General features: G+C 34.7%; 1 protein-coding gene across 2 annotated transcripts in view; it reads left to right on the forward strand.

The window, feature by feature from the left end:
- Positions 1–21,475, forward strand: part of Gprk2 (G protein-coupled receptor kinase 2) — a 581,675-nt gene that overhangs the window by 265,688 nt on the left and 294,512 nt on the right. For both annotated transcript variants that reach the window (XM_073959204.1, XM_073959205.1), the window contains exon 4: positions 8,326–9,677. In XM_073959204.1, the coding sequence (XP_073815305.1) occupies positions 9,626–9,677 (52 nt within the window). In that variant the 5' untranslated portion in view covers positions 8,326–9,625. The remainder of the gene's footprint in view (positions 1–8,325; positions 9,678–21,475) is intronic.

The following is a 21,475-nucleotide window of genomic DNA, read 5'->3' on the forward strand; positions in this document are numbered from 1 at the left end:
GGCCGACAGATGATACTTTTGCTTACGTAAACAATTTAAATACAACGCAACTTCTCGTAAAACAAAAATAATAGTTTAGAAAACACTGATACTACCCGTGCTAATGTATGTTTCCGAATCCCGGGTACTTGTGCAAGCAGATAAGGTACTGCTTGGTGTGTTTGAGAGAAAATTCTTTAAAACAAATATGGACCTATCTGCTTTGACTGTGAATGTCGACGTCGTATGAACCACGAGCTGTGTCGACACCGATTGCGTTGGCTAGGCTATACCATAAAAATGGGCAACGATGAACACGCTAAAAAGGCGTATAAAAACGGGCCTAGCCTTCTAGTAAACAAATGGAAGACGAGATCGAAAAGCACGGTGTTCCAATTTGGGGAAGTAAAGCAATAAATAGAGAGGAATGGAAATATTTTTTAAGGTAAGGTCACATTGGGCAAATATTTTTTCCAGCGGCCGGCAGTGTGCGCCTACTGAGAGCAAGTGAGCATAAATTTCAATGCATTGTTTGCACTCACTTGCTCTCAGTAAGCGCACACTGCCGGTCGCTGGAGCAAATATTTGCCTAATGTAATCTTACCTTTAGTTGGGCTTATAGGACAAATGTTCTGTAGAAGGCCAACTAAGTAAGTAATTATTGTATCCTCTAAAATTTAACTTTTCTTGCGACGCGGGTACATTGTTGGTACATAGTTGGTCGCCTACGTGACCAACTATCCCGCACATTCTGCACATTCTCGCAAACTGTATACACACACACCAATATACCTTGCTGCCATTTTTTCTTTTCTAAATCTAATTGTACGTTTGTCTTTTGTGTTTAGGACATCACCCAATTAAAATGTCTCTTTCAGTTTCAGTTTAAGCCCGTTGTTGTTGTTATAAAAAGCCACTTAAAATGTCGCAACATTTTAATATTTACCAGCAACCGCCTAACAATTCTTTGTGATGAGTTTAATTTGTTCACATCACAATTAAAATTGTCCCTATTTACTTTTGTTTATTGCTCAATTAAAACAAAAACCCCATGTCCATTTAACAACAAAAGAGGACCAAAGGACCGACCTACAGTCAAACATAAAACCACACATTTTACCACTTTGTAAACATGACATATTCGCTCGTGCTCTCTGTCATTGGTCTTCGCTAACAATGCACAAATATTTGCTCAAAATCCTTTTGTGTTAATGTAGCAGTGCATTGGTGATGATGATAATGGTACTGGAGGCAAAAAAGGATTCTGAATACCGTGTCCCATAGTTAGTGAAACAAATGTGGGTGTTTTATTTGTGTGTGTATGTTTTCTGAGAATACAAATCGTGATTTTCTGTTCTGTTTATTGTGGTAGTATGGACAAACATTTCGATAATGGGACTAGTTTATATTGGTACCTCCAATTGGTATGGGGGCTGAATGTTGAGTTTCAGCGAATTTAAGAGGTTCAAATGCGACACACTATTTTAAATTAATAACAACTTTAATGGCATATTTTTTAACAATTGAATTACACATTTGTTGTCTACACTACTTTCATCATGAAGCTTGAACAAGAGTGTGCTTTATTGTTATTGTTTTCATCACATCAGAACTGCAATACTTACTCAGTGAATACGTCTTTACAAAGAAGCGATTTAATTACATTTCGAGCTATAATGTTCAACCAAGCGGAATGTTAATCCGTGTTTCTCGACAAAACGAGAGAAATTTCAACTAGGCTCAACCATCCAAACAAGCGTTGGCAACACACATTAATAATGTTATCGAATGCCTCCTGCTGCCATGTTATGTCATGCGTAACCTGAGTGAATTTGCTGTTCCTTTGTGTGTGTGTTTTTTTTCGGTTAAAATGCGCTCTACTTGAATTCGAAATCATAACAGGAGGATACCACGCTCGGCATGTCATGTTCATACATACGTAATTGTAGCTGCCCATCATCCCAAAAGAATTTTTCATTTATTTTACAACTTAAATATGATGAAAAGATTTATTTTACGAAGGATATTGGAGATTTTTTTGTTTGTAAATGCCAGATGATCATGGGGAATAAAAAATGCTCTCACGGACAAATGATTTTTCCATTTAAATTGTCTTTAAATAAACCACAGGCTGGACTTTTTTAAGCAATATTTTTCCCATAGACTATCACAGCGTGGATTTTTTAAACAATATTTTTTCCAGAGACTATCACGGCGTCGATTTTTTAAACAATAGTTTTTCATGGACTATCACAGTGTGGATTCTTTAACAATATTTTTTCCATAGACTATCACAACGTGGATTTTTTAAACAATAGTTTTTCATGGACTATCACAGCGTGGATTCTTTAACAATATTTTTTCCATAGACTATCACAGCGTGGATTTTTTAAACTATATTGTTTCCATAGACTATCACAGCGTGGATTTTTTAAACAATATTTTTTCCATAGACTATCACGGCGTCGATTTTTTAAACAATAGTTTTTCATGGACTATCACAGCGTGGATTTTTTTAACAATAGTTTTTCACGGACTATCACAGCGTGGATTTTTTAACAATATTTTTTCAATAGACTCACAGTGTGGATTTTTTAAACAATATTTTTTCAATAGAATAACACAGCGTGGACTTTTTAAACAATATTTTTTCCATAGACTATCACAGCGTGGATTTTTTAAACAATATTTCTCCTATAGACTATCACAGCGTGGATTTTTTAAACAATATTTCTCCCATAGACTATCACAGCGTGGATTTTTTAAACAATATTTCTCCCATAGACTATCACAGCGTGGATTTTTTAAACAATATTTCTCCCATAGACTATCACGGCGTGGATTTTTTAAACAATATTTTTCCATAGACGATCACAGCGTGGATTTTTAAACAATGTTGTTCCCATAGACTATCACAGCGTGGATTTTTAAACAATATTTCTCCCATAGACTATCACAGCGTGGATTTTTAAACAATATTTCTCCCATAGACTATCACAGCGTGGATTTTTTAAACAATATTTCTCCCATAGAGTATCACAGCGTGGATTTTTATACAATATTTTTTCCATAGACTATCACAGCGTGGATTTTTTAAACAATATTTTTTCTATAGACTATCACAGCGTGGATTTTTTAAACAATACTTTTTCCATAGACTATCACAGCGTGGATTTTTTAAACAATATTTTTTCTATAGACTATCACAGCGTGGATTTTTTAAACAATACTTTTTCCATAGACTATCACAGCGTGGATTTTTAAACAATATTTTTTCCATAGACTATCACAGCTTGGATTTTTAAACAATATTTCTCCCATAGACTATCACAGCGTGGACTTTTTAAACAATATTTCTCCCATAGACTATCACGGCGTGGATTTTTAAACAATATTTTTTCCATCCACAGCGTGGATTTTTTAAACAATATTTTTTTCCATAGACTATCACAGCGTGTATATTTTAAACAATATTTTTCCATAGACTATCACAGCGTGGAGTTTTTAAACAATATTTTCCTCATAGACTATCACAGCATGGATTTTTTAAGCAATATTTTTCCATAGACTATCAGAGCTTGGATTTTTTAAACAATATTTTTTCATAGACTATCACAGCGTGGATTTTTCAAAATAATATTTTTTTCCATAGACTATCACAGCGTGGATTTTTAAACAAAATTTTTTCCATATGCTATCACAGCTTGGATTTTTTAAACAATATTTTTTCCATAGACTATCACAGCGTGGATTTTTTAAACAATATTTTTTCCATAGACTATCACAGCGTGAATTTTTTAAACAATATTTTTTCCATAGACTATCACAGCGTGAATTTTTTAAACAATATTTTTTCCATAGACTATCACAGCGTGGATTTTTTAAACAATATTTTTTCCATAGTCTATCACAGCGTGGATTTTTTAAACAATATTTCTCCCATAGACTATCACAGCGTGGATTTTTTAAACAATATTTCTCCCATAGACTATCACAGCGTGGATTTTTTAAACAATATTTTTTCCACAGACTATCACAACGTGGATTTTTTAAACAATATTTTCCCCATAGACTATCACAGCGTGGATTTTTAAACAATATTTTTCCACAGACTATCACAGCGTGGATTTTTTAAACAATATTTTCCCCATAGACTATCACAGCGTGGATTTTTAAACAATATTTTTTCCATAGACTAACACAGCGTGGATCTTTTAAAATATATTTATTCCATAGACTATCACAGCGTGGATTTTTAAACCATATTTTTTCCATAGAATATCACAGCGTGGATTTTTTAAAAATTTTTTTTCATAGACTATCACAACGTGGACTTTTTACACAATATTTTCCCATAGACTAATACAGCGTGGATTTTTTAAACATTATTTTTTCCATAGACTATCACAGCGTGGCTTTTTTATACAATATTTTTTCCATAGACTATCTCAGCGTGGATTTTTTAAACAATATTTTTTCCATAGACTATCACAGCGTGGATTTTTTAAACAATATTTTTTCCATAGACTATCAAAGCGTGGATTTTTTAAACAATATTTTTTCCATAGACTATCACAGCGTGGATTTTTTAAACAATATTTTTTCCATAGACTATCACAGCGTGGATTTTTTAAACAATATTTTTTCCATAGACTATCACAGCGTGTATTTTTTTAAACAATATTTTTTCCATAGACTATCACAGCGTGGATTTTTTAAACAATATTTTTTCCATAGACTATCATAGCGTGGATTTTTTAAACAATATTTTTTCCATAGACTATCACAGCGTGGATTTTTTAAACAATATTTTTTCCCATAGACTATCACAGCATGGATTTTTTAAACAATATTTTTTCCATAGACTATCACAGCGTGGATTTTTTAAACAATATTTTTTCCATAGACTATCACAGCGTGGATTTTTTAAACAATATTTTTTCCATAGACTATCACAGCGTGGATTTTTTAAACAATATTTTTTCCATAGACTATCACAGCGTGGATTTTTTAAACAATATTTTTTCCATAGACTATCACAGCGTGGATTTTTTAAACAATATTTTTTCCATAGACTATCACATCGTGGAGTTTTTAAACAATATTTTTTACATAGACTATCAGAGGTTGGATTTTTTAAACAATATTTTTTCCATAGACTATCACAGCGTGGATTTTTTAAACAATATTTTTTCCATAGCCTATCACAGCGTGGATTTTTTAAACAATATTTTTTCCATAGACTATCACAGCGTGTATTTTTTTAAACAATATTTTTTCCATAGACTATCACAGCGTGGATTTTTTAAACAATATTTTTTCCATAGACTATCATACCGTGGATTTTTTAAACAATATTGTTTCTATAGACTATCAAAGCGTGTTTTTTTAAACAATATTTTTTCCATAGACTATCACAGCGTGGATTTTTTAAACAATATTTTTTCCATAGACTATCACAGCGTGGATTTTTTAAACAATATTTTTTCCATAGACTATCACAGCGTGGATTTTTTAAACAATATTTTTTCCATAGACTATCACAGCGTGGATTTTTTAAACAATATTTTTTCCATAGACTATCACAGCATGGATTTTTTAAACAATATTTTTTCCATAGACTATCACAGCGTGGATTTTTTAAACAATATTTTTTCCATAGACTATCACATCGTGGAGTTTTTAAACAATATTTTTTACATAGACTATCAGAGGTTGGATTTTTTAAACAATATTTTTTCCATAGACTATCACAGCGTGGATTTTTTAAACAATTTTTTTTCCATAGACTATTACCGCGTGGATTTTTTAAAAAATATTTCTCCCATAGACTATCACAGCGTGGATTTTTTAAACAATATTTCTCCCATAGACTATCACAGCGTGGATTTTTTAAACAATATTTTTTCCACAGACTATCACAGCGTGGATTTTTTAAACAATATTTTTTCCATAGACTATCACAGCGTGGATTTTTTAAACAATATTTTTTCCATAGACTGTCATCTATGGATCCATGGATTTTTTAAAAAAATATTTTTTCCATAGACTATCACAGCGTGGATTTTTAAACAATATTTTTTCCATAGACTAACACAGCGTGGATCTTTTAAACAATATTTTTTCCATAGACTATCACAGCGTGGATTTTTTAAAAAATATTTTTTCCATAGACTATCACAGCGTGGATTTTTTAAAAAATATTTTTTCCATAGACTATCACTGCGTGGATTTTTTAAAAAATATTTTTTCCATAGACTATCACTGCGTGGATTTTTTAAAAAATATTTTTTCCATAGACTATCACTGCGTGGATTTTTTAAAAAATATTTTTTCCATAGACTATCACTGCGTGGATTTTTTAAAAAATATTTTTTCCATAGACTATCACTGCGTGGATTTTTTAAAAATATTTTTTCCATAGACTATCACTGCGTGGATTTTTTAAAAAATATTTTTTCCATAGACTATCACTGCGTGGATTTTTTAAAAAATATTTTTTCCATAGACTATCACTGCGTGGATTTTTTAAAAAATATTTTTTCCATAGACTATCACAGCATGGATTTTGTAAACAATATTTTTTCCACAGACTATCACAGCATGGATTTTTAAACAATATTTTTTCCATAGACTATCACTGCGTGATTCCCAGCAAACCAATCGTACCGACATCTTAACGAAATCGGAACAAAATTCGGACGATAAGTCCGATGTCTGATCCGAAATCGTAACGATATCTTAACGAAAGTTGTATGAAGTGGTTGACATAATTTCGGAACGAAATGTCGGAGCGACATCGTATCGATTTCGATCCGATTTCGTAACGAAATCTGAAGAAAATCCTTGGGAAATTCGGAAAGGAAATTTCTTTCCGACATTCGTTTCGAAATTGGAACGAAATCGGTACAAAATCTGAATTATTTCCGCTGCGAAAAATCGTTTAGAAATCGGAACGGAATCTGAACGACGTTGCTTCCGAAATTGTTCAGACATGTCGGACATCAGACATTTGGTTTGCTGGGTTTTTTAAACAATATTTTTTCCATAGACTATCACAGCGTGGATTTTTTAAACAATATTTTTTCCATAGACTATCACAGCGTGGATTTTTTAAAAAATATTTTTTCCATAGACTATCACTGCGTGGATTTTTTAAAAAATAATTTTTCCATAGACTATCACTGCGTTGATTTTTTAAAAAATATTTTTTCCATAGACTATCACTGCGTGGCTTTTTTAAAAAATATTTTTTCCATAGACTATCACTGCGTGGATTTTTTAAAAAATATTTTTTCCATAGACTATCACTGCGTGGATTTTTTAAAAAATATTTTTTCCATAGACTATCACTGCGTGGATTTTTTAAAAAATATTTTTTCCATAGACTATCACTGCGTGGCTTTTTTAAAAAATATTTTTTCCATAGACTATCACTGCGAGGATTTTTTAAAAAATATTTTTTCCATAGACTATCACTGCGTGGCTTTTTTAAAAAATATTTTTTCCATAGACTATCACTGCGTGGATTTTTTAAAAAATATTTTTTCCATAGACTATCACTGCGTGGATTTTTTAAACAATATTTTTTCCATAGACTATCACAGCTTGGATTTTTTAAACAATATTTTTTCCATAGACTATCACAGCGTGGATTTTTTAAACAATATTTTTTCCATAGACTATCACAGCGTGGATTTTTTAAACAATATTTTTTCCATAGAATATCACAGCTTGGATTTTTTAAACAATATTTTTTTCCATAAACTATCACAGCTTGGATTTTTTAAACAATATTTTTTCCATAGACTATCACAGCGTGGATTTTTCAAAACAATATTTTTTCCATAGACTATCACAGCGTGGATTTTTCAAAACAATATTTTTTCCATAGACTATCACAGCTTGGATTTTTTAAACAATATTTTTTCCATAGACTATCACAGCTTGGATTTTTTGAACAATATTTTTTCCATAGACTATCACAGGTTATATTTTTTAAACAATATTTTTCTCTTAGACTATCACAGCGTGTATATTTTAAACAATATTTTTCCATAGACTATCACAGCATGGATTGTTTAAACAATATTTTCCCCATAGACTATCACAGCATGTATTGTTTAAACAATATTTTTTCCATAGACTATCACAGCGTAGATTTTTAAACCATATTTTTCATAGATTATCACAGCGTGGATTTTTTAAACAATATTTATTCCATAGGATATTTATTATCTTCTACAGTTTCTTTTCCAAAGTTTAATGTACTTTAAATAAACTCCAGAATATATTTGCACTTCATTAACATTAATTTTTTGGGTATTCATTTTATTCTCGTTTCAGGTGCATTGCATTGCTACGCTTTTATGGAATTCATTTTCATGGAAATATAAAATTCGATAAACAAAACTTCGTCGAAAAAAAGACAAACAAAAATAACCAAAGAATATCTTATGAAATTTAAGGATAGCAGAACGAAGACGTCCTTTCAAAGGAAAATAATTTTGTTTTTATAAACTGACCATCAGTTGTAATTAAGGGAGGAAATGAGGGTGAAGCAACAGCAAAACAAGTTGAAAAGTATATCGAATGAAATAGTAAAGGATAAAGAAATAAATTAAAGATTCTCAGGCTTAACGTAGATGTCCAACAAAGAAACCGAAACTAAGGAAGAAGCCAACAAACAAGGTGGTAATGCGTTATGATTTAAGCACAAAGTAAGACCGTTATAAATTCCATGCTTAACGCACATTTTACTACTCATTTTTGGGGGTGTTAAAGGCATTTTTGTATCATAATTGACTTAAGAAGCCAGCACACTAGGAAAAGAAGTAAACAAGTCTCCTGAGGCTAAAGGATATAAAACGTACAACAAGAAGTTCGTGATGTGAAAGACAAAAAAGGTACACAAAGCCATTGACATAATCACGTACATATATTACCTTGAAAAAGGTTAAGCAAAAGGAAACGAACGGCCATATTGATCCGGCGAGGATTTATTTTGTGTACGTGGTGTAGTAAACCGGAAATCGCACGCACACGCACTCACCGACCCACGCACGCAATTGGGACAACAAAACTTTTCTACAAATTCAGCTGAAAAAAAGGAAAACAAGTTTAACACATGTATTCCCTAAACGAAAATCTATCTCTAAGGCTAGCCAGGGCACAACAACAAAAGTGGAAAACTTAAAGTCCAGAGAAAAGAAAGCAAAACAGCAATCATTAACAAGAAAGACACATTTTCTGCATAAAAAGGAGGCTAAAGGCTGAAATCCAAAGAGCCAATACAAAGGGAAAACAATAGCATTTAAAGTAAACATAATCTACCAAAAAGAGAAGAAAAATAATAAAACACTCGCACAATCATAATCGACTACTTTAATTATCCAAGACCAACAAACGCTCAGGAAGGTCCTCCGGTTGTCTTCCTTTACATTGAAGACTAACAAATATTTCCTCGTACTTTAAACTTCGCCCACGTTTATAGACATTTTAGGGACAGAATAGGGATACCTGGTTGTCCTTTTTAACTTTCAACTTTTTTCAACACCACTCCACAATCTACCAACAACAACATATTTTAATTGGAATATTTTGAGTGCGGCCTGAGTTTTAATAAAAAACCGCCAACCTGGAACTAATGGAATTAGAGAATATTGTGGCCAATACGGTCTACTTAAAAGCAAGAGAAGGTAAGTGTTAGATGTAAAGAAAAACGCAAATACCCTATTAGGGAAAGTGTGTAACACATTGATATTTATTATTATATACTTAGGTTTTTTTCTTGGGCTCGTGTCGATATACAGTACAAAAAAAAAAAAAAACAGTATCAGTCGGCTTTGCCCGCAGAGATATACCCTCAGCCTATGTGAATTGAAACTTTTATCTACGGTAAGATCGATGTATTTAGCGTCTTTTCAGAATTTTTTGGCCTTTTTTGACAAAGTGTTGCTGAGGAGGTACTTAAAGTAATGGACCGACATAGGATCTTATTTTGGTAGTCATATCGAACAGACCCTAATCTGCGCTTAGACAAAAATGTTGAACTTTTGTGGGGGAGGTACCCTAAGGAGAAGACCGATATGGGACATTTTAGAAGTTAAACCAAATATGGACAAAATATTAGGAGATCCAAAGTATGGGCCAAACTAGTTGCCGCGTTTAAGAGATGTCGTGCATATAATTTTAGTGACATTTTTTAGATATTGGGGGTAAGTACCGGAAGTTGTGGACCGGTATTACCCATTTTCGAACTGAAATTATGTTTGGACAAAATATGACAAAGGCCAAATGTTGGACCAAATCTGTTGATCAGTTCGAGGTTTATCGTGCTCTCCAGCCACTACATATGGTGCCATATGTGCTTTGTACACCTTTCGGGCTGTTTTCTCAAAAAGTATGGATTTGCCCCTGAAAAAACTTTTACCGTCGTAATTGAGGCAGGGAATGCAAATTGCTTCAGCAAAAATCAAAGTGATTCGAAAGCAGGTCTTAAAGTGAACTTATCCGAAATTTTGTTTGGTAGGTGCCCGAAGGAGTGGACAAATATAGTCCATATTCGAACCTAATCTATGTCTCGTAGAAATATTAACATGTCCAGAGTATGGAACAAATCGGTTACTGTCCTCCAGAGTTATAGTGCGGACCATTTTATGGAAAAGTTTTTAACTATTGTGGGGGAGGTACCCAAAATAAGGACCGATTAGACCCATCTTAGAACTTGATTTAACTTTGGGCAAAATATTACACTGCCAGATTTTGGATGGAATCGGCTTATCCGTTCGAGAGTTACCGCGCTCTCCATCCACAAGACATGATGCCATAGGGGTTTTAACAGCTTTCAGGCCATTTTCTCAGGAAGTATGGCCTTACCTCTGAAAAAAACTTTTACCGTCGTAATTGAGGCAGCGAATGCAAGTTGCTTCAGCAAAAATCAAAGTGATGCGAGAGCAGGTCTTAAAGTGATCATATCCGAAATTTTGTGTGAGAGGTACCCGAAGGAGTGGACAAATATAGTCCATATTCCAACCTGATCTATATCTGGTAGATATATTAGGATGTGTAAAGTAGGGACCAAATCGGTCATTCCCATCAAGAATTATGGTGCGCACAATTTGTTGAACATTTAAACATTTTTCAACTATTGTGGGGGAGGTACTTGAAGGAGTGGACCGATATGGCATATCTTCGAACTTAAACTATGTTTGGTCAAAATATTACGAAGGCCAAATTTTGGACCGAATCGGCAGCTCCGTTCGAGAGTTATCATGCGTTCCAACCACTACACACGGTGTCATAGGGGTTATTTTTGCAATTTTCAGGCTTTTTTCTAAGGAAGTATGGACTTGACCCTGATGAAACTTGTACTGTCGTATAGAGGACAGTGAATAGAAGTTGCGAGAGCAGGTCCTAAACTGAACTTTTCCGAAATTTTGTGTGGTAGCCGAAGGAGTGTACGGATTGGGTCCATATTGGAACCTCTTCTAAGTCCAGTGGAAATTTCACGATGTGCAAAGTAGGGACCAAATCGGTTACTAACTTCAAGAGTTATCGTGCGTACAATTTTTCCGAACATTTCCGAACTTCAGTGGGGGAGGTACCGGAAGGAGTGGACCGATATAACCCATCTTCGAACTTAAACTAAGTTTGGACAAAATATTACGAAAGCCAAATTTTGGACCGAATCGGTTGATCCGTTCGAGAGTTATCGTGCGCACCAGCCAGACAGACAGACAGACGGACGGACATGGCTAAATCAACTCCAAATTGTCTGAAACACATTTCGTCCAAACCTACTTGGGGTCTAAAACCATTATTTCGATGAGGCACATTTTGCCCGTATGAAAGTGTATATACCCTCGTTAGCATAAATGATGAGGGAATACAAATTGTCAAGACAGTTCCATGTTTTGATATAGCCACCACATAACGGTACCACCCAGTTTTCGGTATTTGTACGATTTAAAATTTTTAACCGAAGTAGCTTTAAATTGACATTTGATATTCCCTGTAGTCACGAAACTTCTTCACTAAAAATCGTCAACATAGGTCCATATTTTGGTATAGCCCCCATATAACTGTACCTCCCAATTTTCAGTATTTTTAAGATTTTACCTACAATTTTTTACCGAACTAGCTGTAATTTGACATTTCAGGTTCTCTGTGGTCACATAACATCTTCACTAAAAATCGTCAACATAGGTCCATATTTTGGTATAGCCCCCATATTACTGTACCTCCCGAATTTCGGTATTTGGGGGGTTTTGGCTACCGAACTAGCTGTAATTTGACAATTGAGGTTATCTGTGGCCTCGAAGCTTCTCCACCAAAGATTGTCAACATAGGTCCATGTTTTGATACAGTCCCCATATAACGGTACCACCAGATTTTCGGTATATTGAGGATTTTAGCTAAAAATTTTAACCAAATAGCTGTAATTTGACATTAAAGGTTCTCAGTGGTCACATAACTTTTTCACTAAAAATCGTCAACATATGTCCATGTACCTCGCGATTTTTGATATTTTGAGGGTCTTAGCTAAATTGTTTGACGAAACTTCCCCTAATTTGACATTTGAGGTTCCCTGCACTTACACAACTTTTCCTCCAACAATTGTCAAGATTGATATAGAACTAATATTAAGGTACCGCCTGATCGAATACATTTTTATACCCTCCACCATAATATGGAGGGTATAATTAAATTTGTCATTCCTTTTGTAACACATCGAAATATTCATCAGAGACCCTATAAAGTATATATTCTTGATCAGGGTAAAATTCTAAGTCGATATAACCATGTCCGTCTGTCCGTCCGTCTGTTGAAATCAAGATACATCTCGCAATTTTTAAGATAGAGCTTTGTAATTTGGTATAGAAGTTTCTATTACTCCTAGAATGTTTGGTATTGCAAATGGGCTATATCGGTCCACGTTTTGATATAGCCCCCATAGAACGCTACCACCCGATTTTCGGTATTTTTAAGGTTTTATTTAGCCTCATTATCACTCCGAAATGGCTGAAATTTTGTACTGAGTCTTCGTTAGGGGTATAAAACTTTCCCCCAGAAATTTGTCGATATAGGTCCAAGCCTTCATATAGCCCCCACAGAACGGTACCTCCCGATTTTCGGTATTTTGAAGGTTGTAGCCATAATAATCCATCGAAATGGCTGAAATTTGGTATTTAGTCTTCTTTGGAGGAACAAAACTTTCAATATGAAATTTGTCGGTATAGGTCCAAGCCTTAATATAGCCCCCATAGAACGTTACCTCCCGATTTTCGGTATTTTGAAGGTTGTGACCTCAATATTCCCCCGAAATGGCTGAAATTTAGTACTTAGTCTTAGTTGGTGATATGAAAAATATTCCAGAAGAGAATTATCAGTATAGGTACACTCCACGTCAGTAGAATAGAACACCTACATTTCTGTTAATGTTAGCTTATTTATCCCGAAGCGAATGAATTTACGTTTTTAATCTTGTAGGGATCTAACGTCGATAATGTTCCATATCAAACACAGAAACAAATATGTTTCTAGCTCTTCGCGAAACGATTCTCTGATCATTTTTCCGATAGTTCTATGCAAAATAGGTATTTATTTTTGGTTATCAGATAGAACAGTCATTTCATTTTCGCGAATTTTTGAGATATTAACGCCGAAGTTTCTTTCAGTCGATAAAGCAAGGATTTCTAATCATTTTTCACCAAAGAAAACCTATAAATAATTCCTCGAACACCGAAATAACAGCTTAAAAGGGTTTAAATTGACAGATAATTGAAACATCTCGGAATATCAGTAGGAGCCGCGCAGTTATGTCATATTTCTTCACAATAAAATAGAATATGACACAGACAACCTCGACGGATACAATCGAGTGCTTCGGATGCTGATAAGATGGAACATTCTCAAAATAATTATGAAAACCGTCAAAATTTCTTATAAAACCCTAGATGTTTTGTTCGATAAAATGATTTTTCCGCGAACAAGTTGGTCGTCAAAAGGTTTGGAAATATGCTCCACATTTAGAGGAAGATAATCTGATTTGAAAATATACGCTATTTAATACACTGAGGGACATTTTAGCACATTTTTCAAATTGAACACACCCTTTGGACTTTGAATTTTATATGCTTCCTTATTTCGGTGTTCGCGACTGTTCTCAACAGTGTTATGTTCCAATATAAATCGACCAGGTTATGCTCTCCATACCGGATTTTACGATTTAGTAGTCTTTTATCTGAACTCGCATATAAAAAACCGCGTTATCGCGGGAAAACACAGTCATGGAAATTGAGGTTTTAGGTTTCGTATGTTGCTTTTAAAAAGTACTAAAATTTCCCTCAGTGTATTAAAATAGCGGATGTTTTCATATCAGATTGTCTTCCTCTAAATGTGCAGCGTATTTCCAAACCTTTAAACGGGAGACTTGTTCGCGGAAAAATCATTCTGTTGAACAATACATCTAGGTTTTCTAAAAAATTTTGACGTTTTTCCAAATTATTTTGAAAATTTTCTATGTTATCAGCATCCGAAGCACTCGATGGTATCCGTCGAGGTTGTCTGTGTCATATTCTATCTTATTGTGAAGAAATATGACATAGCTTCGCGACTCATATTGATATTCCGAGATGTTTCAATTATCTGTCAATTTATACTCTTTTACGCTCTTATTTCGGTGTCCGCGGAATAATTTATAGGTTTTCTTTGGTGAAAAATGATCAGAAAACCTTGCTTTATCGACTGAAAGAAAATTCGGCATTAATATCTCAAAAATTCGCGAAAATAAAGTGACTGTTCTATCCTGATGACCAAAAATAAATGCCTATTTTTCATAGTACTCTCAGAAAAATTATCATAAAAACATTTCGCGAAGGGCTAGAAACATAATTTTTTCAGTGTTTGATACGGAACATCATAGACTTTAAATTCCTACAAGATTAAAAACGTAGGTTCATTCGTTTTGGGATAAATAAGCTATCATTAACAAAAATGTAGGTGTTCTATTCTACTGACGTGGAGTGTATAAGTCTTCCGATATCGCTATAGAAGCATACCTCTTAATTTCGGTATTTTGAAGGTTTTAGCCACATTATCTTACCGAAATATAGGAAACTTGGTATTTTGTCTTCTTTGAGTCTAAAAACTTTCCGCCAGAAATGTGTAGGTATAGATCGATGTTCTTATACAACTCCCATAGAACGGTACCTCCCGAATTTCGGTATTTTGAAGGTTAGCCACATTGTTTTGCCGAAATTGCGGAAATTTGGTATTTAGTCTTGTTCGGAAACGAAAGGAAACTAATTGTTCCATTTGACTTCCATACATTCGTGGTGGGGGGTATAACAAGTTCGGCCCGTCCAATTTTGACATTTGGGGTATCCCGTGGTCGAAAAATGTTTGCATCTAAAATTGTGAACAGGAAAGGAAACTCACAATTCCATTTTAGTTAAGAATATTTTAATGTGGAGGGTATAAAAAGTTCGGCCCGTCCAAAATTAACGAATTTTATTTGTTAATTTTATGTAGGAGGTACATGAAGGTGGGGACCGTTATAGTCCATATTCGGACATGATTTAAGTGTAAAAGAAATATTACGATGTGCAAATTTCGGTCCAAATCGGCTTCTCCCTTCGAGAGTTATCACATTTTAACTTATGCGGTGGGATACCCGAAGGAGTAGATTAATATGGCCCATCTTCGAACGTGATCTACGTTTGGACAAAATATTACGAAAACCAAATTTTGGTCTAAATCGTTTGATCCATCTGTTCGAGATTTATATTGCGCTCCAGCCAGACGGATATACCTAAATCGATTCCAAATTTTCTGAAACCATTATTTCGATGAGCCACATTTTTGTCGTATGAAAGAAAGTGCGATTTACCCTCGTTAGTCCAAAGGCTGGAAGCACACAAATGTTCTATTGCGATTCAACTTTCTAAACAAATTCTTAACTTACTTACCAACAATTTTATTAAATATTTTAAAACCTTATCAATTGATTGTCAACACTTGGGAGTCTCCCTTTTGTTGTGCTTTTAAAATTTTCCATCAATTTATATCTTAATGTATTTATTCTTTTATCGGAGGTTTTGAATTTCACAAACCAACCACCCACACCTGTGAATTCTTTGAAGAATTTTTTTCTTCCAGATTTTTTTTTGTTTGTCTCCTTGCTTAAAAGCTAAATAATGTTGCCAATCAAGAACTTTTCCAGGAAAAGTTGTCAAACGACGACAATTCTTGTTAATTGTTGTTCTTGTTGGCGCTATCCTTTTCAAGTAAAACCATGGAATCTGAGTGCTGCCATCATTTGTGCTTAATCTTTTCATGAATCATTTAGTTTTTAAGGGCAACGATGAGGATTGTGATAATCATCACTTTCTCCCCTCCCCCGCTTCCGACTACCTCTCTCGATCAGATTCCGTTTGCCTTATTTCGGTTAATTGCATTTGTTTGTTAATTTGTCATTTGCGCTAAGTTTGCTGTTAATATTTAATAAGAATGAAAAAGGATTTTAGTGTTCATCAACAATAATAAAATCGAAAGGATAGCAAGATGACGATTTTGCTTTTGACATAATCAAAGAGACAGAGACAATTAGTGGAATTTATTATTCGGCGGCGTAATGGAATGTATTCACTTCAATAATGGGTTTTGATTTAAAGGATTTTTGTACTACAATAAGAAGAGCAGGAGGGTTCAATATTTAGATTTTAATTTATGATTTAAACATGCATAGATTCGACAATATAAAAACGTTACTGATGATCATGTTTTAGGTCTGTGGAGTACCTTTGCTCTTCAGACCTAAAACATGTTCGTGTTTTAATATGTCGGTTTCAAAATCTGTACATAATATTGGGTGTCTCTGTATTGCAATGGTCAGCATATCCGCATTGTATATACAGAAGGTAGTGAGTTTATGTCTCTCAATGGCCTGCATAACATTTTTAGCGACTGCTTGGCTTACATATCCTAAATATTGCAGCCATGCCAGCCACAATTTTCAATATGGCTAAACTTCGCAAAATTCACGTGGTCACCTCAAAAAAATCTTAGAGACACCAAGACTCTTGAAAGCCCACCCATAATTCGGCTTCAAAAAATATCTGTTTTATTCATCTAATAGCCTCCTATTTCCTCCTGCTTGTCATAATTGCTTTTAGTTATCTCCGAATTATCCTATAAAATAACGGCAGATTTCTTCTGCTTTCTTTGTGTTACACTTTGACACGTGTTTTTACACATACACGTAAATTTAATTGACTACCCAATTAGGTGTCGGGTTTGCTGTGATTGTTGTTGATGTTGTTATATTTAACTCATATTTAGATGTTCTCGCAATAGCCTATAGTAAAGCAACAACACTCTTTTGAATTTGTATCCAATCAGCCACGGTTGAAGTGTTTTCTTCTATTTGGGTATTAAATTTCTCTGATAACTTCATTAGGGATTTTTTCCTGTGAATTATACTGAAATTTAACATTTTAGTAGATGCGCAAACAGTGAAACAGATTATAGGGTGATGCTGCCGGGTGTTATTATACCCTCAGCATTTATGCTAACGAGGCTATATACACTTCCATACAGACAAAATGTGCCTCATAAAAATAATGGTTTTGGACCCCAAGTATGTTTGGGACGAAATGTGTTTCAGACAGTTTAGAGTCGATTTAGCCATGTCCGTCCGTCTGTCTGTCTGGTTGGTGCGTACGAAGCAACCGAAGCAAAATTTTGCATTCGTAATATTTTGTCCAAACTTTGTTTGAGTTCGAAGACGGACCATATCGGTCTACCCCTTCGTGTACCTCCCCCACAAAAGTTAAACTTTTTGTCTAAAAGTGTGCGCACGATAACTCTCAAAGGGAGTAACCGAATTCGTCATTACTTTGAACATTGTAATATTTCTACGAAACATAGATCGAGTTCGAATATGGACTATATCGGTCCACTCCTTCGGGTACCTCCCACATAAAATTTTTGAAAAGTGCATTTTAAGACCTCCTCTCGAATCCATTACGACGGTGCAAGTTTCTTCAGGGGCAATGCCATACTTCGTGAGAAAATTGCCTGAAAGCTGTTAAAACCCGCTATGACCATGTCTTCTGGATGGAGAGCGCGGTAACTCTCGAACGGATAAATCGATTCAATCCAAAATTTGGCATTGTAATAGTTTGCCCAAAGTTAAATCAAGTTCTAAGATGGGTCTTATCGGTGCACTCCTTTGGGTACCTCCCCCACCATTGTTAAAAACTTTTCCCTAAAATGGTCCGCTCTATAACTCTCGAAGACAGTAACCGAATTGGTCCATACTTTGGACATACGAGACATAGATCAGGTTCGAATATGGACTATATTTGTCCACTCCTTTGGATACCCCCCAGACTAAATTTCGAATAAGTTCACTTTGAGACCTGCTCTCGGATCATTTTGATTTTTGTTGAAGCAACTTGCATTCGCTGCCTTTATTACGACAGTAAAAGTTTTTTCAGGGGCAAGTCCATACTTCTTGAGAAAACAACCCGAAAGGTGTAAAACCCCCCCTATGACACTATATGTAGTGGCTGGAGAGCACGATAACTCTCCAACTGATTAACAGATCCAACATTTGGCCTTTGTCATATTTGGTCCAAAAATAATTTCAGTTCGAAGATGGGTTAGTATCTATGTAGCAGAAACTGATAAATGAGTATAAAAATGGCAATTGTGTTGCTATTTTGGCCATTAAGAACCGGTTCTACATAGTTAGTATGTTCTAGAAAGTAGTTTATTGAGACCTAAGGTACATTTTTGCATATGGTGGTTTGCTTCAATTCTGCTCGGTTTGATATCTGTAGCCTAAAATCTGAGAAAAAATTATGAATGGATTTTATGTGTTCACAATTATTATTCTTTAAGACGAGAGCTACAACTTTGCTTCCACTAGTAAACCCAAATTCTCAGCGATTTAGAAGATATTAGCCCCACAAAATTATCCCTTTTGACATCAATGCCTCAGGCCTTTGTGGGCCCATAACCGCGAAAGTTGAAGTGATAGGAAAAATCGCCGGGAAACGTGTTTTCTAATTTTTGGTCTTCATCACGCTGCGGTGTCAGAATATGGTTAATAATTTTCGTATTGCATAGTGTAATGGACTGTGTCGGTGCATTCCTTTAAGTACCTCCTCCGCAACACTTTTGATCTTAAATCGTAATCCACATTTTTGGCGGCAAGTTCAAATCACCAAAAGGGCCAACACATTCTGAAAATACCCTAAATACATTCGATATGACCGTAGATTATAGTTTCAATTCACATAGGCTTAGGTCGGTAAAGCCGACTGATACTTTTTACTTGTTATTTATAAAGAAATGGAGTTTTTTTTAATATGACATGGGGGAGATACCCCGCCCCATCGAAATTCAACAAAATATGTATTCTATTTTCACCGGAGGCCATCCCTGCACATTCCCTGAAAAATTCAGGAAAATTGGTTCAGTAGTTTTTGTAGAAAAGAATCAGTCGGCTTTGCCGACAGAGATATACCCTCGGCCTATGTGAATTTAAACTTTCATTTCGGACCAAATCGGTTGATCAGTCCGAGAGTTATCGTGTTCTCCAGCCAATACATATGGTGAATTAGTGGTTTTTACACCTTTTGGGCTGTTCTCTCAAGAAGTATGGACTTGCCACTGAAAAAAAAACTTTTACCATCGCAATTGTAGTAGCGAATGCAAGTTGCTCCAACAAAAATTAAAGTAATTCGAGAGCCGGCCTTAAAGAGAACTTATCCGAAATTTTGTGTGGGGTACCTGAAAGAGTGGACAAATATAGTCAATATTCTAACTTATTCTATATCTGGTAGATACTTGTATGGATCAAAGCGGTAACATCTATTAAGAGTTATCGTGTGCACAAATTTTCCGATCATTTTTGAACTTTTGTGGGGGAGGTACCTGCAGGAGTGGACCGATATGGTTTATCTTCGACAAACTTTTAGGAAGGCCAAAGTTTGGACCGAATCGGCAGATCCGTTCAAGAGTTATATTGCGCTCGAACCACTACACACGGTGTCATAAGGTTATTTTTTTTTTTTAACTTTCAGGCTATTTTCTCAGGAGGTATGGACTTGCCCCTGATGAAACTTATACCGTGAATACAAGTTGTTACAGCAAAAATCAAAGCGATTCGAGAGCAGGTCCTAAACTGAACTTATCCGAAATTTTGTGTGGGAGGTACCCGAAGGAGTGGGCCGCTTGAGTCCATATTGGAACCTAATCTAAGTTTGGTAGAAATTTAACGATGTGCAAAGTATGGACCAAATCGGTTACTCCATTCAAGAGTTATTGTGGGCACACATTTTTCGAACTTTTGTGGGGGAGGTACCGGAAGGAGTGGACCGATATAACCCATCTTCGAACTTAAACTAAGTTTGGACAAAATATTGCGAAAGCCAAATTTTGGACCAAATCGGTTCATCCGTTCGAGAGTTATCGTGCGCACTAGCCAGACACCAGACGGACGGACATTGCTAAATCGACTCCAAATTGTCTGAAACACATTTCGTCCAAACATACTTGGGGTCTAAAACCATTATTTCGATGAGGCACATTTTGCCCGTATGAAATTCTATATACCCTCGTTAGTTAGCATAAATGCTGAGGGTATAAAAAGGTGGGCGTGGTCACGTTTTATTTCCATAAAAATTTAAGTCTGGCTATGACGAACATTAAAAAAATCCAAATCGATCCAGCCGTTCTAAACTAATGCAATTACCACCACGACAACATTTGATTTTTATTTATGAAGATTACCTGACTCAGTTTTCTTTTGCTGACCTTTTTACCATTGATTTTCTCGATTACTAAATTTAAAAACAATTTTTTTTGCTGCCCAATCAACCTTCAATTGACAATAGACAAAGTTTCAAAATTGTCCTAATTTTACATGTAATGGACCTTAACAATATTTTTAATGACATCTTTAAGTGCTATAAGAGGACAACTTTACAATTGAATGACATAGCAATAAATTACAACAAAAACCCCGAGTATCTGTATTTTATTGCACCTTATTTTCTTTGTACCCATGACAATAAAGTTTCTTTAGTTCCGTTTTGTATATTTCTTTCTTGTGCCAACTAACAAAAACTGCTTGTAAAACAAATAATACAATTAACCCACATAAGGCCACTGGTCGTTTAAACGCCACTAATAATGGTTGCAATAATTGACGTAGAACTCGGATATTTTCGTAAATTTTTGTATGGTTTTTGCATTTTATTATAGTATTGTCTGTTATGTGTTATTCCATGCTTATAAAGCTTCATTTGACCTATGCACTTCCGCGCAATTGGCCTAAAACTCAAGCAATTTAAAAAACTCGACTTTTTGTATTTTTCAACTTTTTAAATATACAAATTTAATCATTAATGTTAAATTCATATAAAGTCAGGAATTTGTTAGGAATGTAGTAAGAGCATTTTCTCAATCAATAACTAAGGCA

Source organism: Musca autumnalis, unplaced genomic scaffold (genome assembly GCF_047663935.1).
Source record: "Musca autumnalis isolate F117 unplaced genomic scaffold, ASM4766393v1 scaffold_1, whole genome shotgun sequence".
In the NCBI taxonomy this organism is placed as follows: Eukaryota; Metazoa; Arthropoda; class Insecta; order Diptera; family Muscidae; genus Musca; species Musca autumnalis.